Source organism: Phodopus roborovskii, unplaced genomic scaffold, assembly GCF_943737965.1.
Source record: "Phodopus roborovskii unplaced genomic scaffold, PHOROB, whole genome shotgun sequence".
In the NCBI taxonomy this organism is placed as follows: Eukaryota; Metazoa; Chordata; class Mammalia; order Rodentia; family Cricetidae; genus Phodopus; species Phodopus roborovskii.
Window position 1 is genome coordinate 6,504,983 of NW_026126638.1, and position 26,275 is coordinate 6,531,257.

The window sequence follows — 26,275 nt, forward strand, 5'->3', positions numbered from 1 at the left end:
CACTCCCCTAATTTTACTATTTGTTTTTTTGTTATGGGGTATCTCCTAGTCCAGGCTAATTTCAATCCTGCTATGTAGCTAAACTAAGCCTTAAATCTTGACCTTCCCCTGCCTCCTGAGAGCTGGGGTCATGAGTGTGTGTGGCCATGCCCCACCCTGCTGTCAATCAATTGTGAATGCTTCCCTGAGTTATTACTATCTGCTTGCTTCCTTCTCTACTCTCTGAATATTTTACCCATTGCCATAGCTTTAATTACCATCCTAATCTGAACAGTGCCAAATACCTTCCTGAATCACAGACTCATTCAATCAACTTCCTAACGATATTAAAGGGACAACCCATAATTACCTTCAGTGTAACATATCTCAAACTGAACTCACCCTTATCACCACCTCTCTCGGATCTAGAGGTAAAACACATAATAATTGGGGTAGACCGATTAAGAGCAATAAAGACTGGCATGGCCACAACAAGCATTAAAGTGCATGTCTGTGAAAGCCATTTACATTTAAAGCAAAGAGCAAACAGCACTGCATTATCCAAGCATCACACCCATACCTTCAGTGTTTAGTTCCTGCTGCAATCATGGTTAAGGACTGCAGTCTGGCTGTGAGGCACCCGTGAGTCAACTCAAAATTGCCAACTATAGCTAAGTGGCTACCAACCCCTCTGTCCCTGCAGTAACTGAGAACCAGCCTCCCTTCCCCAGCCACACTGTTCCTATTGATTTAGATCATCTGCAGTCAGAACACAAATGCCTCCTGAGCATTTTCAATTACAGACTGCAAAGTATTAGTAGATGGGAAATAACCTATCAGGTTGCAGCCAGCATTTAAAATAAAGGGAACAGAAAAATTGTGATGTAGTCTACTTCATGTGCAGAAAAGCTACTGCGTGACACCTGTTTCTCTACACAGGCATCTTATCTTTACACTTCTCCTCATGTGGTCCAAAGAAATTCAAAACAAATAGCTTAATTAATACATCATATCATCTCCAACACATTTTACAGCTTTTGCTTTCATGTTCCCACCCTAGCCTTTTCTTAGAAATGTCAGCAATTCTGAACCATGAGTACAGTATCACCTTCATGATCTACATACACTATTCTCTCTGGGTGACACACAAGACAGCTAATGTAGCAATCCCACTTACACAGTTTCAGAAAAATAACTGGTTTCACACCTTCCTGGCTCTAAACATAATGCAGCATCTCTACTCATCTGTATGGGACGAACACTTTCATTCATCAGCATCGTTTTTTCTAGGAAGCTTCCTGGATCTACCCCATCTTTGTGCTACCACTCACTTATGTGGCTGTTACACTCTGCACTAGTGAGTTCAAGATCAGCCTGGGAGGCGGGAAAGCTCGGAGGGAACCAAGGTGCAGAGGCAGGCAAGCAGTCATTGAGGCAATGAGAGGAAAGGAAGATGGCAAGAAAGGAGGAAGAAGAAAACATTTAAATTCTAGACCCCAAGAAGCTGGTAGAAACACTTCAAACTATGTTCAGAAAGAAGTTCAGATTAGCAATTAATTTCCATGTATCTAAATTACCTGGAAATTGTGTGACTTGATATGGCAGGGCAATGTTTATTTATTTATTTTTCCTGGTGTTTTACTATCTCTGTGCACAAAGAAACAATTACTAAAAGCAAAACAGAAAACAGCTCTGGCACAAACACCTAGTATTTGTGTTCTACACAAGGAAGTCTGGATTGTAAGTAAAATACAAAAGGGAAAGGGCGCTTTTCGAATTCTCCCTTGAGAACAATTAGAAGGCTGCCTTCCTACTTACAACAGTCCAGTTCATCAGACTTGTCACTGCAGTCCACACTGTGGTCGCATTTCTTGTGCTTTCCAACACACTGACCATTGGCACAGCGGAACTGATCAATTAAACACAGCACTAGAAAAAAAGGCACAGTAGTTTTATTTTTATTACAGCATGAAGACAAATTCTACCAACAGTCAAATACCTTCTAAGTACAACCTAAAAGCAGATCAGGCGTGGACATAAAGCAAACTCCACTCTCTAAGGACTCCGGTTGGTAGGAAAGAGAAATTTCATTCTTTGTTCTTAAAACTTTATTTTACTTAATTTTTGGTGCCCTTTATCAGTCTTCAGAGCTTATTGGTATGGTTTATACGGTTCCCCCAAAGGCTCACATGTTGGAGGCCTGACCCTGAGTGTGGAGGGATCCAATGGAGGTTAGAGGGGGCCCAGTGGGAGGTACCTGGACCTCTTTCTCAGATGTGTTAGGGAGCTCTTGATGTACCCTGGGTTAGCTCATGAGAAAAACTATTGCTATAAGAGGAGCAAGCCTGGGGCTGTAGAGATGGTTCAATTGCCAAGAGCACTGGCAGCTCACCCAGAGAACCCTCAGTTCAACCTCAGCACCCACATATAGGCTCACAGCCATCTATAACTCCAATCCCAAGGGGTCTGCCGCCCTCTTTTGGCCTTCTTGGGTATTAGGCTCACAGACATACATGCAGGCAAAACACACACACATTTTTAAAAGAACAAGAGCCTGGCTCCTCCTCCTGCCCTGGCTTCCTGTTGAGATATGCTCAAAGCGTCCCAAGTGTTCCTGCCAATGTGCTGCCACCTGCCACGAGGTTTTCACCAGGCACAGAGGCAGCACATGACCTTGTAGCTTTCTCGGGCCACCAGCCCCCAAATCATGTCACTATTATCAACTATGAATGCTCTGCCTTAGTTTAGGCTTGTTTCTGGTCAGCTTTTTAAATTTATATAACCCCTTTCTTTTCTTTCTCTTCCTCCCTCCCTCCCTCCCTCCCTCCCCCCCCCCCTCTGAGACAGGGTTTCTCTGTAGCTTTGGAACCTGTCCTGGAACTAGCTCTGTAGACAAGGCTGGCCTCAAACTCACAGAGACCCACCTGCCTCTGCCTCCCGAGTGCTGGGATTAAAGGCGTGACCACCAATGCCTGGCGAACCTGTTTCTCTTCATCTACATTTTACTGGGGGCTTTTTACCCTTCTTCATTCTGTACCTCCTACTCCAAGTCTGGCTGGCCAGACCCAGGAATCTCTCTCTCTTCTCCATTCACCTCACCCTCCCTCTCCTCCTAAGCCTAATTCCTTCTCCTACTTAATTCTCTGCCTGCCAGCCCCGCCTATCCCTCTACTGCCACTCAGCTTTTTATCAAATCAATCAGGTGCCTTAGGCAGGCAAAGCAACACATCTTTATGTTGTTAAACAAATGCAGCATAAACAAATATAACACGTTTCATAGTTAATTATTCCACAACATGCCCTTGACATTGCAGAACTGTGATCTACATAACCCTTTTCTTTATAAAGATGGCCACTGTGGCGGTTTGAATGAGCAGTGCCCCATCACAGGCTCACCCTCAGCTGGTGGAGCTGTTATGGGAGATTATGGGAAGCTGAAGCTCTTCTGGAGGAGGCACGGCACTGGGGATGGGCTTTCTGAGTTTAGTCTCACCCACTTCCAGGGTTAGACCTTACACATATGAAATGGCTCAATTAGCAACATGTATAATGTTCATGCCATAAATATAAAACCCAAATCTACTGAGGATAAAACCAAAAACAGCGAATTTCAAGTAAGTTGGTGCAAAGAAACTAAAACCAAGCACTGAGAATTCTTGATACCTTCACAGTTGTTCTCGTCCGATTTGTCCTGGCAATTTGCATCACCGTTGCATCGAAGGGCACCATCAATGCACTGCCCACTGGCACACTGGAACTGAGACTCTAAGCATACAGGACAATTGAGTTCATCACTGTGGTCTTCACATTCCGTAAAGCCATCACACCGCCAGGCCACAGGGATACAGTCAATGTCCCCGGTGAAGCAAGTGAACTGCTGAGGAGAACATGTTGGAGGTTCTTCAAACGGACAAGGGGAGGGAGTGACAAACAAAAACAAAACAAAACAAAAAAATAGTGGTCACACAGAGGAAGGAACATGTATAGCCAAGTGGAGCTCATTAAAGATAAATACACAGTATTTTACAGTAAGAGGATTGTAACTTAATTTTTCTCTAGTCGATAGCAGTAAGTTTCCTTCAGATTATTCATTACACCTGGCCATTGTTATTGGTTTAGATGCCTCTATGGGAAAACATGTTTCTGTCACATGCAAGCTGTTCAACACATAGGGCTTGCGTGCCATGTGTGGCCTTGTCCTTGTGACTATATACTTTACTCATGTGACTCTATTAACCTTGTGTGGTGCTCTGAATGAAGTGGGCTACTGCACGTTAGCCCATCTCAGCTATCAGCTCCATTGTCTCAGGTCCTACCCCAGTCAGAACAGTAAACAGATGAGAACTCTTTATAACAATTCTAAAGTGGCATTTGCCCTTTTCACACTTGCATTGATGCTACAGAAGAAGGAATTATGGGTAAAGCTGTAGAGATCTTAGTAGACTGCAGCTGTACCACATTAATAGGAGTCCCTGTATGCTCCACAGCCACAGAGCCACAGCTTTAACCAACAAAAGAAGCCAGTTACTCGTAGGGATGCTTGTGATGGGAGCTGGTCTCAACAGCACACCCGTTATCTCAGCACGTTGGAGGCAAAGGAAACAACCACAAGTTAAAAGCCGTCCTTGGCCACAAAGTGAGTTTGACAGCAGCCTAGACTACATGAGATCCTGTCTTTTAAGAAACAAAAAATTCATTGTAAGTCAGTAAGAAAAATGTTAATGGCTAAAAATCAAGTCTTGAGTTCATTACTGTTTAAAAGTGAAGGTACACATTAAGTTTACACTGTACATCAAACCAGGCTGGTTTTTAATAGGCAAGCATCTGTTCACATTGTCAACATTAAGTGAAAACTGAGTACTGTTTTTATCTGAAAGAATGACCTACATGGAAATTGATTGTACTTATATTCAGAGATTTGGCGGGAATTAAAACAAAAAAACTTAATGAGCCTATCACTAAACAAACAAACTGAAACCAAAAAAAAAAAAAAAAAAAAGACAATGGCTGGTTTTTAGCTACTTGTAAAACTGGGACTTGGGATCCGAGACGGGGTTCAGGGAATCTGAGGGTACCACACGGCACACCTGTAGCTCAGCACTCTCAGGCTCTTCCCTTGAGGGTGTGTCAGCATTAACAGCTGTGAGCTTTTGATCGTGAAGGATGAAACAGGTCAGAATCTGAAGATCTACGATTTCCTTTTATTTTCTGTGTATGAGTTAGTGCCTGCCCTTATGTACAATACCCTGAAGGCCAATGGAGCCAGCTCCCTGGCAACCAGAGTTACAGATGGCTGTGAGCTAGTATTGGGGGCTAGAAACCAAATCTGGGTTCTCTACAAGATCAGCAAGTACAGAGAACCATCTCCCCAAACCCCTCTAGAGACTCATGAATGGATTTCCATAGTTCTGAAACTATAAAATGCCACATAAGATCCACAGAAAATAAACAGACGGGTACTGCTGGGCATGGTCCTGTCTGTAAACAATTTTGGCAACTGGGAGACTGAAGATCTCAAGTTTAAGAGTCAAATGGGGTGCATACAGAGATCTTGTCTCAAACAACAACAGTAACAAAAATCAACATCGAGGCAAGGGCAGAGTTAGGGGATTGGGGCAAGTTCTCATTCTGTAGTTCAAGCTTGCTCAAATTCACAGTAATCCTAGCTCCTCCTGATAAATTCTGGGATTACAGGCACAATATACCACATACAGCTCTCTTCCCCCCATTTACCTCCCTTCCATATGTATATGTACACACGTATGCACAGGTGTCTGTACATGTGTATGTACAGGTACTTGTCAGGAGGTTGTTGGATGTCCTGCTCTATTGCTCTCCGCTTAAGACAGGGCCTCTCATTAAACCTGGAGCTACACTGGCAGCCAACAAGCCCCACTGATCTCCTACCTTCATACAGCACTAGGATCATCACATGTACACACAGCCATGTCCAGCTATTTGTAATAACACAAGCACACAGGAGAAAAACAAAAGAGAACCTGGCAGAGTGGACATTAGACTCTAAAATCACCTGATAAAACCAGAGAACAAGTTGAGAAGAAATACAACATAAGAAGGTGCGCCAAGTTCAAATAAAATCCTGTTGTAAAAACTGGACAGAAATTTAGATTTTTATGCTTCATTTATTTCAATTGTGGAATCAATATAAGTTAAAGACCACACATAACATGCATGGAAGTTTTATTAAAAATTAAATACTAACAGTTTTTCACAGGAGAGTAACTGCAGTGTTACATAATGAATGATGACTCAGCAACAAAAAAGAGCTGACACATTTTATCAGATCTCAAAAATATATTATGTAAGAGAATCTAAAACCAAAAGATTACATGCCATGATTCCACTGATAATGTTCAAGAAACTAACTCTGCATTGAGCTACAGTCTGAAGAGTAGGTGCTTTTACTAGAAAACTACTCAGTATGAATCCGAGTCTGCTTCCTCTTTCCCCATTTCCTTTCCCTCTGCCCCTCCTTTCCCTTCTCTTCTGCAGTGGGTGGGTGAGACAAGCCCCCACTAGACAACCCCAACCCCGTCCAGATTCTGGGTCACAGCATGCACACTGTTACAGTGCGACGCTTTCTTCTGTGACTTCACCCTGTGGCCCAGTGCTGGGTCACAGCATGCACACTGTTACAGTGCAACGCTTTCTTCTGTGACTGCTCTGACCTCTCCTTCCTAACCCTCTATTCCTTCATCCATTTTTGCTGTTATTTGGAGACAGGATCTCACATTGCCCAGGCTGACCTCCATCTCTCAAGCACACCACCTTTAAGAGTACTTTTCTTAATAGTAACCCTCTACATCTTGAGTCAAGTTAATAGCACAGTTGTATACTTTTCTAAAACTTGCTATTCATTTTATACACAAATAAAAAATTCACTTTATCGGCAAAAAATTAAGTCCCTTTAAAAGAAATCTTCTAACTGGAAGATGGGATCTGATTCAGTTTTATATGTTATTAACACAGTGAGAAATTATTTCAGGATTTGCTTTTTAAAGAAAATCTAATGCTCTATACAGAAACAAGAATTTTTAAAAATATATGAAACATGATTTTACCAATATAACCATTTAAAGGTATCTAGTTCGATACTATTAAATGTCTACATTATTGTGCAAGGTTTGACTTTGTTTTGTTTGTTCTAATAATTTTTCCCTTTTTGGATAATGTCTCCCTAAATTGTCTGAGCTTGCCTCAGACTTGTAAGAGCTGCTCTGTGGGAATTCCAAGTGCACATCTCCACGCTCAGCAAGGCTTCCCTCCCCTCTATGTGCACATTAGGTCTCTGAAGAGGGACACCCTAGTATCCCACAGCCGTCAGTTTCTTCTGGAAAAGGATATTTTCATTTTTAGACACATAAAGTAGCTCTGACTCCTCTTGAAGTAACAGCATGGAATCATGGAATGTTATTTGTGTGTGTGTGTGTGTGTGTGTGTGTGTAGCTCTTCTAGTGAATGAATTTATAGTACTGAGATTCAGTATTACAGTAAGTGCACCCAGAAGGGCTTCCATGTTCTCAAATTGTATGCACTACCTTGAACCTCAGTTCCCTGTAATCTAAGCAGACATGTGTCTTTAACAAATCAGAAAGATTAATTTGTAATCCTGTTTTATCTCTACCTTTTATCTTCTGAATACAATTTCTTTAAATCTTAATTCACAGAACTGTCCTCACAGAAGAAAAAAACTTTCTAATACTAAACTGCAATGCATAGAACAGAACCCAAGACCTCACATGAGCTAGCAAGTACTGCGCTCTGAGCTGCACCCCTAGGAAACATCAGTGATAAGATTTTTTGTGCCCGGCACAGTGGCAGATACTGCACTACCGTAGCCACTAAGGGGGCTGAAGTAATAAGTAATAGAACCAATTAAGCTTGGCAGTGGAGATTAGCCTAGATAATATAGTCAACTTCTATTTTAAAAAATGCCAGAGATTCCAAGACCTAACAACCCCACAATCTGGTAGGACATGGCCTTAAAATGGGAAAATTTAAGATCCAAATGAAGGGCTTGGTGAGTCTCAGCACTACAAAGAAACAAATCAAAACAAAACCCCCTTCCCTGTAAGCCAAATACATTTTTATATCAGCTTCATAAGCACAATATTTATTAAGCGAATGATGTGGGCTGGAGATAAGGCTCAGTGGTACAGCACTTGACTAATATCCACATCACTAGGTTCGCTCCCCAGCACTAAAAAATAAATAAGTAAAATGAAGTATTTTATTTATTCAGTTGCTATATTTAACAATTTTTCAAATAATAGAAACTAGAGTATTTTTAAATCGCTACTTTTACAGGTAGCAGCATGCCACAGCTTTTTTTCTTCAGTTAAAATTAATTGTGCATTATCTCCAGGAAGAGGACTTCTTGATTAAGAGTATGAACTTGGTGCTCAAAAGAACGTATCGAAGGTTTGTCATGCCTCACGAGTGACCACAGAAGGCACTAGGAGTGCACCCTGGGGAGAGAACACAGCGGGTGTGAGTGTGGCCCGAGGTCAGGACTGAGGTGAGAGCCTCTGTAACCCCAGCTCTCCTACCGAAGACGGAAAGTAGACAGGAGACTGCCCAGCAGCTTACAGGCCAGCCAGCCTGGAGTGCAGCTTGAACAGACACCATCTCAAGGTGGAAGAAGAGGAGAAATCATGAATCTGTCTTCTGCATGTGCAGAACATGGGAACATGCATGTGTGTACCTCTACATATGTGCAGACATATTGGGCTTTATTTTTGTTTTAGTCTTTTTTAAACAATAGGAAAATTTAAAATTTTTAAAACAATAGGAAAATCCTGATGGATTTGAACAAAAGAATATTCTTTTCACTGGACACACTCCAAACAATGACACACCGACAAAATTCAGAATTCAATGGGCGAAGACCAGAGTGAATTCATCTTATTACTCCCCTGAGAAGTGGGGAAGCTGCTATATTTTTAGGAAATTCACAGCACATATATAATGAAATAATATTTGACTTAAAAAAGAGGAACTACTATCATCTGCTACAAAGAAATGAGCCTAGAGAATATATATTAAATGAAATAAAAAAAAGGCACAAAATGGTAAACATCACATAATCATGTTTGTATGTGGAATGTATAAAATCCAAACATACAGAAACAGAGTTTGTTAAAATGATGGTCACTGGAGGCTGTAGTATTAGGGACAGTGGGGGGGGGGGGTGACGACAGAGAGTAAAAAAGGCAAGCCTGATGGTGTGCAAATAAATAGAACACAAATTACCAATTAAGTCAGGAAAAACAGCAACTTCCCTGCCTAGCCATAGATGGTTAGGTCAGGATGTGGGGCTCTGGTTTGCCCAGGAAAGATTTTAACTCTTTACCTCCACAGGAAAGCTCGTCCTGAAGCAGAACCAGGTGCATGGGACAAGAGCACCTTGTCGTACCATCTCCTTTTACAAGGCAAATATGTGAGCAGCCGCCATTATCCTGGGCACAAGGGTGCTGTCCTGGAAAAGATTGTAATTACCAAAATCAATCATTTATAAACCACAAACAATACTAAATATAAGTAAGTTCTGACTTTATTTCTATATAGTGTAATTCCACACTCTATCTCTATAACCTATAACAAAGTATCTCCATATAACCACTGCATGGAGGAGGGAAATGAGATGGGAGTCTCCTTGTCCCAGCCAGTTTTAAGTCCAAGTGATGATCCTCTTATCTCAGCCTCTAAAACTACTGAGATTACAGGCATGTATAAAATCTAGCACATTACATAGGCATACATATTTTCTTTTTAAAAATATAAGCAAGGGCTGGGGGAAATTACTCCATGTAAGAGTACTTGCCATGAGTAAGGCCCTGGTTCAATTCTAAACAACAACAAACCTAAAGAAGATAATGACTAAAACTATGAATAAATACAACGAATAAAACTTAACTATGACAGGCTTGCAGTACTTTTTAAATTAAGGTATTAGCCAGCCATGATGTATTTCAGTATTGGGAAGCAGAGGCAGGGTGGATCCCATAAGTTAAGGCCAGGATTGTTTACACAGTAAGTTCCAGGCCAGCCAGGACCACACAACAAGAGCTGGATTCAAAAGGCCTAATAATAAAAAAATGATTTATAGAACTACAAAAATTGCCAGGGGTGACTGCTGACACATAGTTTTATTTTTTAAAACTGAGAATTCTCTTCGAAAGATTTTTAACTCAGAACTTCTACTTTTCTAAAAGATAAAATTATTTCATTTTAAAATGCATATTTTAATAAATAATTTATGGAAAATTAAAATTAGTAAAAGGAAAAACTTAATGGTTACTTGGAACTGAAACAGACAAAATTACTTGCTTGTTCAATTGCCAAAGATAGCATGACAAAGATGTAGTTTCCTCTTACTTGGGTGAAGCTAAAAAGACAAACCATTAGGGTGACTTTTCAATGTCTATTTCACAAGTTGTACTTTATGAAGTCACTGCTCTGAATTGTCTATTTAGCTTGTGCTACAAACAAGCTGATGTTTGCTATTACAGTATCATTATCATTATGCAATATAGCCATCAATTATGATTTGTTTTCCATCATAATATGAGTGCCACATATATCTGTGTAGATACTGAGATTGTCAACTATCCACAAAGGAGTAGATTGCCCAAAATAGATAGTACTCATATCTAAATGTGCATCAATAGAGGTGATACAACACTATTCAATTATCTACTTGATCTAAAGATCAAACCCAGGAAACCCAGGAAACCCAGAGCCTGTGGGTGCTAAGCAAATGCTTTACCACTGAGCTACATTCCAGGTCTTAGGTTTACTGAGACTAGGTCTAGCTAGATAGTTCAAGATGGTTTCAAGCTGGCAATCTTCCTGCCTCCCCTTGGTGCTAAGAGTTCATACTCAACAAAGTGCTTTCCCAAATATAAAAACAAAGTGAAGAAAAAAGATGATGTCAAAAAGCCATGAGACTGTGTCTTGTTTCTTACAACACACACAGTGCTCCTTGGCCCCTTGGCAGCATCCACCTCACTTACTATACTCATGCAGGTTCAGCTCCTTTACTGCATGGATGTCACTCAGCTGTGCAATTCGAGCCTGCACCTTGGTTCTTCCTTCTCGACCAGTCATGTCGATTTTTTCAATCATTTGTTGCTGCTTATCAATCCAATAGAGCCAGTTTTCAAACACAGTCAGACCCACAGGCTGCAAGATATTAGAGTCTTCTAGCACTATCCTGTTGGCACCTTGGAAAAGAAAAATATTCCACATCAATTGATTTGTGTGGCCAAATCCCACTCTCAGCAGTCATCCAATGAAGACCAAGTAGATCCCAGAAGTGTGGGAAATACAAGCATTGCACCATGAGACTTAAATGTACCAGAAAATGGTATTAAACCAGACATGTGCAAATAGGAATCAAGTCCCAATATACAGGGACCTTTTCTAGTTATAACATGTAGCAAAGAGTTGGGACAGTGAGTTTCAATTTGTCTTTAGCAGAACCTACTTTCAAATTAAATTTTATGAAAAAGTAACAATAAAGCAGATGAAAGCAATGCTTATATAGATGAAGCAGTGGTAACAAAGTCCAGAGTCCTATGCTTAGCATCCCCCACTCTGAAAACACCGAAGACACTTAGCGAACATTCTACTCTCACTCCACCTGGCTTCTCATGTGACTCACAGGTTGTGGACTAATCCTATCCTATAATATCCTGGACTCAATGTCCAAGAACAGTGAAACTGGGGGAGGGAGGGGTTTTGACTTCTAGATGATGTGGAAATGCTAAGGCATATGTAAGATCTCAGGGGATCTCAGAACTTATCCTCTGAAGAAAAAGGAGGACCACGTACAAGTCAGCAAACATCAAAAGTTTTATGCAATATGACTCAGAGATGGACTCATACGTGTAAGGGTTTCCTGCAGGTGTGTGTTACTGAGGAATGAACCCAAGACCTTGCTTATAGCTAGACAAGTGCTCCAGCACTGAGCTACGTGATTCCCAGTGCACACATGGCAGCTCATCCACCTGTAACACAGACATGCATTCAGACACGCACTTTTAAACTTATGTCTCAAAACAGTGGAAAAGACAGATTGTCTAGTCAATGCTGTTGACTACACAGACAAAAACGCAAGGTTTCTTCTCTTATCAGCAAATGGAGGTTCCTATGAATCTTCAAAGTACAAGATAACTACAGACAAAAACTCCACTAAGCAAGGCCAAGGTTGATCCTAAACAGGTAGATTTGCCATATCCACATATGGACATATGTATGTATGTTTCATATTCTGAACTCACAAAAAAACTCTAGAAATTCAAAGTGGAAAATGGCAGATGAGTACAGTGCAATATGCCCACACTGCAGCTACTCAGAAGGCCAGGAGGCACAGGCAGGCAAGGATACCTTAAGTTTTTGGCCAGTGTGGTCAACAGGGCAAGGCTTTCTTTAAGGGAGGGGAAATTATGAATGGTAAGAAACAGGGAAATGCACATTGTCAATCAACACAAAAGAAATTTTGTTCAATTTCCATAAGTAAGATGAAAAAATTGCTACTATGTTATACACTTCCAACTACTAGACTTGTAAAACTCCAATACTACCAGGTGCTAGGAGACAATTCTCATATAATGCTGATAGGCTCTTTAGACTAATATTACAACTTTGGGAGAGAATCCACACTCGTCTTAAATGTCAGTATAATACATGTGCTACTATCTGTATCACATAGGAATTCCACTAGTTTCAGGCCAGAGAAATGTTCACTGGAAGGTTCACGTAGCACTGTGGGGGCTGTTGGTCTGTTTTTGTTTTAACAGGTTCTTGGGACTAGTCCAGGCAGGCCTCAAATAAGTCTTCCTGCTCCTGTTTCCAAGTGCTGTGCTTACAAGCACTTCACCACAACCGCCTCACCTTAGTCTCGCGTGGCACTGACGGTCCACACACTCATGTGCTACAATGAATTTCTCTACGAAAGACCATCACAGATGATGTTCAGTCATCACTCTGTTAGTATTTCTGTAGGACAATCGTCTAAAACAGAAACTGCCAAATCAAAGGTTCTACCTCCTTCAAATCCTGGTAATTATTGGCAGACTGCCCTCCAGTAAAGGTCCTGGATTTGTGGTGCTGGAGACAGGACTCAGCATTCACATTTGGCAGATGCTATACTCCACACTTAGGAGAGCATGTTACTCCTACTATCCTGGCAAGTACTGGGTATAATAAGCCATAACACACTTTTTGACACTCTGACAAAAATAAACAGTATTATTATTTCAATTTTATTTTCCTGGACACCAATGAGGCCACAAACAGAAGATCACAGGGAAGGGTAAAAGTGATGACTTTGTGAGCCAGGCTTTTCCTTGAGTGAGAATACTCTGAAGTCTTAAGGAGAGATATTAGGAAACACACTTCAGAACGTCTGCATATGGAAGACTGTTTCTGAACTTTCATATTGGAAAATGCGCAGAGACCAATCATAGGTTAGAGTTCAGAGAGGACAGGATATAAAAGTAGAGCAGAAGAATTAGGAAAAAAAAAGATACATAATTTTCAGATCAATAAAACTGTTGAGTAATTAGGGGACAAGGACGTAATATCAAAGATCTCCCCCAACTAACATAATGTAGAATATATTTAATGAAAAAATTATAATCATATACAAATATAATACAGAAACAGTTTTAGGTACCTGAGAGATCACTGCTTTCAATTCGCCGGAGGTCGGAATCAGCCCAGAAGAGCTTGCCCAGCTTGCTGTCCAATGCCAAAGCAATTGGTTTACTTAAGCCACTAAAAAAGAGGACCTCCCGTTCTGTTCCATCCAAGGCTGCCCGTTCTATTTTAGGGGATCTTTCCTGAAGATTGGTAAAATACATATACCTGAAGACAATAGGAGAATATAAAAAAAAAAAAAATTTACTGAAGAATCAGACAAATTGAGAATATTCTTGTTAAGATAAATGCAGAAAGGACAGCTCAGGGGAGATCACTTGCATAACATGAGCAAGGCCTTCCTTGAGTTTAATTCGGCAAAACACATTCATTTTTAAAGATGGAGTAAAATGTTTTCAAACCTATTTAAAAATTTTCAGCTATATACAAACACACAAAATTATGCATATAATGGAATAATTGGACATTTCAAAGCATGTATATACTCTGTAGTTATGTTAAATACTCTATATCCTGGAGAATTTGCTGTTTAAGGTAAGCAGTCTTTCTGATGGATTTCTGGGGTATGCACTATGCAGTCAGCTGCTCCTATTGTGCAGGAGTGCACTAGAGCTGCTCAATGGAGAGATCTAGTTACAAAAATTTCAGGCATTTCTCTAATTAACCATTTTAATTACTAACGATGAGACACACAAATCATTGACAGGTTTCATCCCTTTTCTGTAACTCCAGATTAAGCCATTTTCCTTAGATGCAACCGAGTACTGACTTTTTTTAATCAAACACAAACCTCTATTAAATGAAAGCAGACATATCAGTTATTTACAACGGAGCCGAAGTGTAACTGAAAATCAGTTGAGTAAAAGCAAACTGGAAAGGAATAAGCACGACTAAAGAGACACAGTGGGCACTGGGGTTCCAGAAGTGGGAGAATCACATCCGGCTGGGAGATGAAAGAGGTCAAGGAAAGCTACACGGAAGACATGCAGGCAGTGAAACAGTCCTGGAGGGATGGGTGGGATTTAGAACTAAACCAATGAAGAACCCTGGGCAGTAAAATCAGGGCCAAGTAAGTGGGAAACATGGTGGAGTTGTTTGCTGCTGCGAGGAAGGATGGAGAGGGCATCAGGGGCGGAAGGGGCCGACTGCAGCTCTGGGACCTACCCTTTCTCAGGGTTTACCACAATGGCCCGAGGTCTGTCTTGCTCGCCTTTTAGAACCACTCCAACTGATCTTCCATCTAATCTTGTCACATCAATGACGTTGGTAGCTTCACAGGTCCAGTAGATGTAACGGCTATAGATATCAATGCTGAGGTCATAGGGCTGTATTTCGAGGTTTTGATTTGGAACTGAGCTAACAACTACATTAAAACCCTAAAGAAAAAGAAAAACACACAAGTTAGATTCCACAGCAGACAACAACAATTTGTAATACCAAAGAAGGGTATCCAGTCTTCGGGGATATTTCTTAAAGAAAGGGTTTTTAGGAGTGATGTACCTGCTTGTTAACATGCATTTCAAATATCCCCTTGAGTTGCTTTATGGAACAGAAGAGGATGCTGAGGACAGCAAAGATAGTCCAGGGATCTGACAATGTCTTCATCAGAGACGGTAACAGCTTTTCTCCCTAACTAAAAACAACCGTGGCTTCAATCACATCCTGGAGATACCTCTAGAGCAGTGGTTCTCAACTGACGGTGATAATTGCATCCATGGGCATTGGGAATGTCCAGAGATACCTCGCTATCAAGACGTGAGAAGCCTACTGAAGACTACTGGGTAAAGACCAAGAATGCTTCTAAACATCCTGAAGTACATACATAGGGTAATCTCCCAGCAAATAACTGTGCAGTCCCCAACACCAACAGTACCAAGTCTGAAAAACCCCATTCTGGAGAAAATAACAATCATGAACAGACACACACAGACACACACACACAGACACACAGACACACACACACACACAGTCTTACTCTGGAGAAAATAACAATCAGGAACAGACAGACAGACAGACAGACACACACACACACAGACAGACAGACAGACAGACAGACAGACAGACAGACAGACACACACACACACACACACACACACACACACACACACACACACACACAGGGTCTTACTCTATAGGCCAGGAGCTCTCATTTTTAGCTTCCTTCATGCTGAGACTACTGCCCTATACCAAGATGCCTCACTACAAATTAATAATTTTTTTTCAAACAAAGCCAACCAAAAGCAGATTTGTCTATTTATTCTGTCCATATAAATTTTATTTCATTTACTAAGATTCTGAGCATAGCCTTTTAAAGATTACTTAATTTATTTGCTATCTCTTTGGCTATGTAATTTCTCTCCATCGCTTATTGGCCACTAGTACTAGCCTATGTAGTGCAAGGTACAGCTGGAGTACAAAGTGTGCCCACATTGCTAAATGATCCCTCAGCGCTCATAGGTACGAACGTATGCCTCACCCTCCTTGTCCTTCACTGTAAAGTAAGACAGCAAAGTTGAGTAACATTTCCCTAAATTTTAGCTACTCAAAATCCAAGTTAACATCCATTTCAAATCCGCAAGGAAGACAACAGATAGCTATTGTAATCTCAAGCTTACACTGACTGACCCCAGAAGGAAGGTGTATAAATAATAGTATTGAAATCCACAATGGCACATAGGCACAGATAAAACTGCTATTATCCTTATTCTCATTCTAAGGTCCCCAAATAGTAGCAACACCCCCCCAAAAAAACACAAACAAACAAACAAAAAAAAACAAAAACAAAAAAATCCCCACAGAATCAATAACACATTGCTGACATTTTTAATTTTACTAAGATTATTATGTTTCTTAATCAATGAGTCTTAAAATGTAATTAGTAATATAACTATAAACAGGTAGGGGCTTTATGCCTTACATTCTGTTCAACCAAAAACTTTCCTAAGATTTCTAGTGAGTGATAGGGCTGGGACCAGAACAAAGACTTTTGGTTTCAAAACATGCATACAAGGGGACAATGGAAACAATGGCATTAATGGGTGGGACCAGTGGTGGCAAAGTCACTAATGACCTAGCTTCCCTGACAATGCCATCAGCAAATGATGATGATGAATAGAGTACAGCTACTTTGAGTAGTAAAAAAAAAAAAAAAAAAAAAAAAAAAAAAATCATACCTAGATTTCTATTTTCCCTGTATACAGATGAAGCCATGTGGATGGGTAGTGTAATTCTAGTCAGAAATGGACTCTAGATTAAGCCTGAGTTACCTGGCCACCATCTTCTTGTGCCTTTCGGATCATGTTCTGTCGAGAATCAATCCAGTAGAGCTGCTTGTCCAAAGGGTCATAATCAATGGCCCTGACGTTCCGAAGGCTGTGGATGGGAAGGATGATGTCAGGGCTCTGCTGTTCATCGATCACCATGCGGTTAATGGCACTCTTCTGACTGAAGAGCAGGAAAGTGGTAGGAGCTTAAAAGAGAAAAAACAGCAAATCTGAAACACTGTGACTCTCTTCTGCACCACCCCAAGGTTTGCTGAGCCTATTTTGTGTGTCAACAACAGAACAGGTTAAGGCTGAGGGGAGAGCCCTGTGGCAGACCTCCAGAAACTCCCTTCACAGTGAGAATAGTCTGGTTGTAAACCCAGTTGTAAACTGTTTCCCATCCACTTGGCCCTGCATTTTCTAATTGCTTTCTCTGGTTTTGCTGCCTGGAGTTCTTTCATTGGTTTAGTTCTAAATCCCACCCATGCCACCAGGATCATTTCACTGCCATATCTTCTATGTAACTTGCTTGATCTCCTTGACTCCCACCCAGATATGGTTCTCCCACTTCTGGAAGAAAACTTGCTACTTTCCAGTTTGCCTTTACTTAACTATTTACTAGATCTTCATACCATATGTACATATTAGACCTTAGGCTCCATTGTAAATAACTAATATGTCTTCTTTCATTTAATAGAAATGTGCATTTGATTTTAAAAAAAAGTTAATACTCAGTTGTATCTGAATAAAGGTATTAGCAGGGAAATGGCTTACTTATAGAGTTACAGAAAAGGGAAGAAACCTATAAATGATTTGTGTGTCTCATCTTTAGTAATTAAAATGGTTAGAGAAATGCCTTAATTTTGTAATTACATCTCTCTGGGTGATTTTAATTATGTAAAACATAAGAAGTTATAGATTTCATTTGCTTTGCAGGAAGAGGAAGGAAATAAAAATGATTAAAAAAAAAAAAGCTAACAATATATGCTTACTGGGGATGCAGCTCTGTGAGAGAAGTCTCACCTAGCCTGCTTAAGGCCCTGGATTCAAGTCCCAGCATGCACTTTGACACTCATCTATAATAGTGAAGATCAGTATAAAGGTCAGGTGTACTGGCCCTTGCCTTTAATCTCAGAACTCTAGAAACTAAAGCAAAATAATCACTGTAAATGTGAGGGTGGACAGTGTGAGATGGTATCTAAAAACCAAGCACAAAAACCAGGGGCTGAAAAAATGGCTTAGTGATTAAAAGTGCCTACTGCTCTTGTAGAGGATGTGAGTTCAGTCCCCAGAACCCATGTGGCAGATCATGTCTGTGACACCAATTCCAGGGGAACTAGCATCCCTTTGTGGCCCCAATGGGCATCAGCCATGTACATGGCACACACACATACATGCACGCAAACATTCACACACATAAAATAAAGGAAACTTAAAAAGCATCTATGTCTTCACTAAAAAATGTGTTCCATGGTAAGATGAAACTCTAATTCATAAGAACAAGAAAATGTATCCAAGACAACACTTCCCTTTCCTAGAATGCGGCCTTTCATTATTTATGCAGTCATCTTCAGTTCAGGAAAACATCTGAGAGGTACAGGCAGGAGGTTACTGAACTGATTTCATGGCCAGCCTGGGTTATATGGTAGGAACCTCTCTTCAAAACAAACAAAAGTTTGTCATCACCAAATCCTTTGTTGTATTTTCCCTATACATATATAGCTATCCTAAAACTCAGTGGAGGGACTGGAGGGATGGCTCACTGGTTCAGAGCAAGTGTTGCTCTTGCTGCAGTACCAGGTTCAACTCCCGGCACCCATGTGGTGGCTCACAGCTTTCTCTAACTCAAGTTCTTATCTCCTGAGCACCAGACAACCTGGTGTGATTGACAAGCATACATGCAGGCACAAGGAAATAAGAAAAATTATAATATACCATAATATAATTGCCACTCTTACTACTTTTTGCTTTGGGGAAACTACTAGGGAGAATTAACATCACCTGAACACAAGCACTCAGGATACTGTGACAGCTGATGTGACATCAGAGATGGCTGCCAAGGAGCTAGCAGGGGGATAGCACATACAGAGTGCTGGACAAAGAAATGATTCCAATCCTGGTAGGGCTGAAATGAGCTGCATTGTGCTACTCAGGACCACATGCAATTTCAAAGTTATGAATTATTTCTGGAATTTTCCATGCATTATTTCCAGATGGAGGCTGACAGCAGGTAATGGAAACCACTGAAAATGATGGCAGTGGGGGAGGGAAGTTTCCTATAGTTTATATACATAAACTTGATGACAATACTTGTATTTATTTGTTTGTTTATTTATTTATTTATTTTTTGGTGCTCAGCCATTACCTAAATGCAGCAGAAACATGCCCTTCTCGGCGATATAAACACAGGAGACCATGCCAGAACTCCTTGCCCGACTCCCGATCTTCTCGGCTCTTACTTGTGGTTGGGGCTTACTTTACACTCACACTCAACTGTATACAAAGAAACTCACTGGCAGTGACAAAGAAGTCTGATACTTACAACACTGCATTTCTGTTAAGTTCCTCACTGGTGAAAAGTCCACAGCCAGCTTAGAAGATTCGGGAAGTACCCAGTCTACTAGAAATTTCCATCACCCTCAGTATCCTCATTCACCCTTCTTCCACTGCTGAGCTCCTGAGTAACCCACCAAGTCAGGTGGGACTCCCTCATAGCTCATTTCCTCACCTCCTTCAAGTCTTGACATAAATATCACTTCAGTATGGAGTTCCCTGACAACACTATTAACACTGCATAATATTAATATTTCTTCATCACACTTACCACCATATAGCCCTCACATTATTCACCTTAACAGTTCCAGGGAAATGTAAGCTTGGTGAAAGCAGGCATTTCTGTCTATTTCATTCATTGTGAGCATTTCCCACAGGTTAAAATAAGACCTAGCATGTATGAGTGTTTAATGCATATGTAATGAAAGAATAAAAAATGATGTAAAGAAACAAACACTGAATGACAACAAAGACAGCACTGTAGCCTTGGTTTTGTTAAGTAACAATAAGATTAGAGGAGGGAAGTAAAAGAAATAAGTACTTACTGAAAAACTACAACACATCACACATCAAACAGGGTGCCTATATTATCAATATGTCACAAATCACACAAAATGCCATTTAATCCCTATATTCTAACATACCCACAAAATGCTACTTAATCCCTATATTATCAATATGTCACACATACAGAAACACATCACACAGAATGCCATTTAATCCCTATATCCCAACACATCACACAGAATGTCATTCAGTTCCTACATTATCATTTTATAGGTGAGCAAACTCAGACAAGTTAAAAGTTTTCTCACTTTTAGCCACACATCCTGCCAGAACTGCCTTATTTCTTCACTCATTTACTTAACAATAATATCCAGTATCTACCATGTACCAGAAGCACCTCAGATACATCAGTGAAGAAAACAGAAACAAAGCTGCTACTTCATGGGATACACAGTAAGCAATAAGCACAGCAAAGGAAGTAACAGTATGTAAATAGTAGAGTGTATAAGTTACATTATACACGAGTGTTCTAAGTGCTATTGGAAAGGAAGCTGCAGGACCCTGGCAATGGCACTGGTGGAAGGTCTGTCCATCCCGTCCGTGTCCCGTTTCCCACCTCCCCACCCCCCGTGGTGAGTGCTGCAGACTAGATCTTGCTACAAGGGTCACAAGCAAAAGACTTGGCATGAAGGCTTGCCATGCAAAGTTCGGCAGGAAGAGCACACCAAGGAGAAGAAATAAGCAGATCACAGTCCTGAAATGGGGCTGATTTGCATATCTGAAACCAGCAATGAGTCCAAACTGTCTGTTCTAGAGACAGCAAATTAAAGAACAGTAGAAACAGCTAGAGAAGGAACTCGGGTATGTGGGATGAAGATGCAGTAATGAAGTGAGAAATAAGGAAGCTGTTGTGACGTGAGGGACACTGCTCATGTTGAGCCCTGAAGGCCTTGTATGATTCAGGGGTTTTACTCAGCATGAGATAGCATTGTGACATTTGAGACCAGAGACAAGCTGGTCTAAACTGGCTTTTAAAATCAGTCAAGATGCAAATTAAACAATGCTGGAACACATTTGAAAGCAAGAACTTATGCATTAAGCTTCTCATAAAACATGGAATCCAATACAACTCCAAGCAAATATTACATAGCACTCATAAAAACAGCACACAAGAAGTCTTGAGGCACCACTGACTGTATCAGGTGGTCAAATACAGATATTAGGTAGGGGCACTCACCAACCAAGCAGCCAGCCAACGGGACATATCCAGCTACATACACAATGATCTCAGGAAGTATTGCCATGTTCCTTATGTCTCTAATCTCTAATAGTTCTCCTTCTACTCAAAAGCTGAGGTTCTTGAGAGAAATACCCGTGTACCCACGGCTCCCTCCTTTTCTTTGTGAGACTCGTTGTATAAGTGTACTTCAACTTGTCTGCCACCATCACTTCCCTGAAATTACTGTCTTCATGGTCAGCCATACCCACCTTTAGCCAAAATGGAAACTATTTAAAGATTGGATGCTATTTTTAAGACCTCACCTAACCTCTCAGCAGCAGTCAGCAACTCTTGTTTGAAACAATCTTACCTCTTCTCTTTGGTACCTTGATGATCTCTGCTTTTCTTAGTTCTCTGGTCTCTGGTTATGCCAAATCTCAGTACCCTTTGCAAACTTGTCCTGAGCCAGTGCTTTTGGCCATCAGATATCTTCTTTTCTTTCCATAAGGTATTGTAAACTATGGCCCATAAACTAAACCTGGTCTGCTGCCCTTTAATATAATACTGTCTGTGGCTGCTATCGACAGAGCTGGGCAGACCTGAGTAGTGTTAAAAGAACCCATACTCCCATGTGCCTAAAACTGCTATCTGGTCCTTCCCAAGTCTACTGGACCCAGCATTCAACTCTCTCTGCAAGCTCATGCAAACACCTGCAGCTCTGAAACACATGTCTTCAGCCTTACCACTTCCCTGTTAGTGCACTGATCCAACACAAAACTTGGAAATCATCTTTGCTGTGCTGTATCGCTCTTCTCTATACTAAGCATACTTTCAAGATCTATCCTAACTCCAAAGCACATCTCTCCATCACCAACATACTGGCCGTCCAGGTCTTCCCCAGAGCCACATCACTTTTCACACACTGACATATTGTTGGATTCTTACAGCAACTCTAGCTATTATTCACATTTTTAAAATGAGAAAAATTCAGGCTTAGAAATAGTTTGCAAAAAAGAAAAGATGTGTGGGAATCTCTAAAGTATAATCTCTTAACTATAATCTGTATTCTTTCTCCATAATTAAAGCCTATTTCGGAGTAGATTAAATCTTCCCCTATGATTTCAGATATATTTCTTCAGATAACAATATAACTAAAATCTTACACCAAGCCATTACTTTCTTTCAAACTGACAGTCACCTGCTGTCCAAGACTTCCTGATCTGATCATTTACTAATTTTCATATCTAACCCCCAAGATATGGGTTTCCATAGATACTTAAGTCATACACCAGGTTTTCAGTGGCCAACAATGTTGTAACATGCTTTGTTGTTAGCACTGTGTGTGTTTATTTTTAATGTAAACTTTTGGTTAACCTTAAAAAGATATTGTGGGGTGTGCTGATTTGAATAGAAATGGTCCCCATAGGCTCACAGGTTTGAGTGACTGGTCACCAGGGACTATTAGGAGGTATAGTCTTTGTGATGTGGGTGTGGCCTTTTCAGAAGAAGTGAGTCACTCAAGGTGGGCTTTGAGTGCTCAAGCCAGGCCCAGTGTCTCTCTCTGCCTGCGAATCTAGTTACAGAACTCTCAGCTAACTCAGCCTGCCTGCATGCTGCCCATGAAACTGTAAGCCTGCGCCAATTAAATGTTTTCCTTTATAAAAATTGCCATGGTCATGGTGTCTCTCCACAGCAATAGAACTTGGATTAAGACATAGGGATATCCCTCCTTCTCATCATTTCAAATTCTGACCATGATAGGTGAAAAGATCTAGAATCAGGCTGTGACTACATACTAGGTTGGCATGGGAACCGTCCCCATCTTCATGTGCATTTTCTGCATAGCTTCACAGACAATTAAAGTGCTTGTTTGTCCTGTTTTATGTTCTTCAAAGAAGTGTATTTTAGGATTCTCTTTGTTCTACTGCATTGCTCTCCCTTATGAATAAATAAGCAGTATGTATTAACACATGTATGTTTCTCTCACACTACACATTTATCACTAAATACTTAAAGCCCAAAAGTAAAAGACAAGATGCATTGCAAGAAATTAAGCTGCTATAATGAATTAAGTGATAAAAACTTGTAGGTCTTCCATTAGTCTTCCCTATTAATTACACAACTTTTTACTCTATCCTTTTTTTTTTTTTTTTTTTTTCCTAAGCATTCTCAAAATGCTGGTTTCTCTTCTAATTCTAGCTGCCTCTGGGGCATACTGTAGCTTACCACTACAGGTCCTGTTGTCGGCATTCAGGGAGTAGTGGGCAGGGCATCCACACACAAAACCTCCAACTGGCACAGCCAAGCAGAGGTGGGAGCAATGCCCATTGCTGGAGGCACATTCATTCCACCCTGCCTGCCGAGAGGAGTGAAAGACAAGGATGTCCATCACATAATCCAAATGGCCCTGGATGATGGTGCGGTTTTGGCCACTGGTTTTGTTGGCACGTTCAATGCTGCGTCGGCTCCAATCCGTCCAGTAGATGTAATCTTGGTACTGAGTTAAGCCAAAAGGATGAGGCAAGTCATCTGCTATAACTTCACGGTTCAATCCTATTTTGGGAAAGTCAGTAGACAAGGGAGAGAAAAGGCAACATATGAAACATTATCTTTGTAAGCAATTTAAAATAGAACAATTCATAAAAACAATTATAAAACCAGATCAGGCCTCTGAAATTAAAGCATCTATAGTCTGACCCCATGCCTCAAACTCCTATCCTTGCTATAAATCACTAAGCTTCTTTAAATTCCTGTGGACTATTTTGATTTTCATTTTATTCATTCTACATGAGGACTTAACAGTTCAGTATTTCTTTTTCCTACAAAAAGACGGGAAAAATATATATGTACACCTCAGGAGTATCCCTTCAAATATATCAGTATAGAGCCAATAGAAATGAGTTCACACAGTAAATAAATCAGGTTGCTAGGCAGCTATTAATAATAATATTAAAAAAGATGCAATTCTAGGACAGAAGAAGAAGCTAGCTACTGACATGAAGTGTCAGCAACACAATCTAAACAATGGGTGGCAGCCACTGACTTCTACAGAATTGCAGCATCTAAGAACCACATAGTGACACTTACCAAGCATGTTTGAAGACTCTATTAAGTTAGTGTCCAGGTCTGTCCAGTAAAGCCGCCTTTTAGCATAATCAATAGTTAGACCGTTTGCTCGCCCCACATTTGGAACTAACGTAGTACGTTCGCTTCCATCCATAGCAGCTCGGTCAATCTTAGGCTTTCCTCCCCATTCGGTCCAATACATAAATCTGGATTCAAAACAACAGAAATTTAATAGTTCACATCTGATTTTCAGGAGAAAAGAGGTCATATTCATATATAGTAACTGAATAAATGTGGAAAATATATAGTAACTTAAGTAAATGGATAAAACAAAGTCATGGCTATGATTCTTCCAAGTATTTAGTTGTTTCCAACTAACTACATTCCTCACATTCCAAGAAAGATGTGAGTCATGTAGTTCTCCTTAGTCTTCCTAATCAATTTGTTCCACCCAGACCTAGGAACTGTAAATAAACCAATGCTTTCTTTACTGCAGCATTAACATTTATAAAACTAGTATTAAGAAAAGGATTAACAGGCTAATCTAAGAATATGATTCACGTTACTAAAATATCTTTGTACATTTCTGAATGCAAACAACTTAAAATTTTTAAATACCAGATTTACCTTCCAACTTGTATAATCAACTTTTCTTACACTAATATAAAAATAAACAGCAGCCCTTGAAAGGCTCATATCAAAGACAAAGCTGGAAAATATATTTGGTCATACAGTTCAAGGGAACACACTACACAAATAAGCACAACATGCCATCCTAGTATGCTGGCTGAGCAATGAGCACAACTACTAATAAATTTCCTTATGACATTTTAAAATACTTGTTTACTTTCACATTATTTTTCTGAGGGGTCCCTTTAATCTTAGTGCTCCCTATGCCTTCTTATATATGGAAGGCCGAAAAGGTTGAAAAGTATGAAGGTTCCATCTGATGTTTCCAAGTCAGTTACACATCATAGCTAGAACTAGAGTCTTAATTTTAACCAAATGCCTTTCCAGCTAAGCTGCTAGTGATCCCTTAGCATCTGGGTAATCATTCCACAGGCCAGCTCTCATGAAATGCTGAAGAACATATATACACTCAACAGCCTGTCAACTGAAGGTTTACTTGGTAGCATTTGCTGTGAACATGTTTTCTACAAATTAGAGTTGTCCTAGACTTTGTTTGCATTTGCTCTTGTCAATTGAGAGCCATGAGCACACCACTGCAATCTGCAATGTTGTCGCATTACAAACAACTGTGATAGATATTCTTGCCAGCAGTATCCTAAGTACTGAATTTATCTGATTGACAACTAGTGCAAAGATCACTGTGACCCCAATATAACTTCTGGTATACAGAGAAGCTGTCCTTTATATGTCCTCCCCCCAGGTAGATAAACAAAGACCTAATGGCAAACTTAATGTGAGAATTTCATTAGAAACTATTTTAATTTTCAGATGTCTCAGCTGCTACATGAAAACATGCTGATATGGATCATCTAACTCTGAAAAAATTGTGCTGTAATAAGCAGGTTTAGTCTATTACACAATACCATTGATTTCTAAGTTTACAATAAAGACTGCACTAATTGCCCACTTTAAATTAATGGAAATCCTAAAATGCAACTTTTGGGGGCAAGGACTTGGGTTGGATTACAAACAACATTCATATACATACACACACACACAGACATACACAGATAAAATGAATGGCGCTTTCAAAAATGCATACTAATACAACCCTTCTACCTGTGAGGGATACATTCTAATAAATTCTCCCATACTATATATCTAAAACTATAATAGTAACTAACTATATAAACTGTGTTTATTTCTATACTCACTTATACAAAGTTTAATGTATAAATTTGCCCCCAAAAGACAAACAAGTAATAAAAAGTAGAAAAAAATTCATAGCCTAGTAAAAGCCATTTAGAACTTATGCTCATTTCTTGAATGCTTTATCCAATATTTCTAGACTACTGGTTGGTAACCAGAATTG

The 26,275-nt window shown here is 40.2% G+C and overlaps 1 protein-coding gene across 1 annotated transcript in view; it reads right to left on the minus strand.

Moving 5' to 3' along the window:
* Nucleotides 1-26,275, minus strand: part of Lrp6 (LDL receptor related protein 6) — a 120,531-nt gene that overhangs the window by 10,724 nt on the left and 83,532 nt on the right. The window contains exons 11-19 of the mRNA XM_051173184.1: nucleotides 24,295-24,479; nucleotides 23,434-23,760; nucleotides 16,932-17,134; nucleotides 14,830-15,041; nucleotides 13,682-13,872; nucleotides 11,016-11,225; nucleotides 9,353-9,478; nucleotides 3,643-3,879; nucleotides 1,798-1,908 (exon numbers count right to left, since the gene is read on the minus strand). Of these exons, the coding sequence (XP_051029141.1) occupies nucleotides 1,798-1,908; nucleotides 3,643-3,879; nucleotides 9,353-9,478; nucleotides 11,016-11,225; nucleotides 13,682-13,872; nucleotides 14,830-15,041; nucleotides 16,932-17,134; nucleotides 23,434-23,760; nucleotides 24,295-24,479 (1,802 nt within the window). The remainder of the gene's footprint in view (nucleotides 1-1,797; nucleotides 1,909-3,642; nucleotides 3,880-9,352; nucleotides 9,479-11,015; nucleotides 11,226-13,681; nucleotides 13,873-14,829; nucleotides 15,042-16,931; nucleotides 17,135-23,433; nucleotides 23,761-24,294; nucleotides 24,480-26,275) is intronic.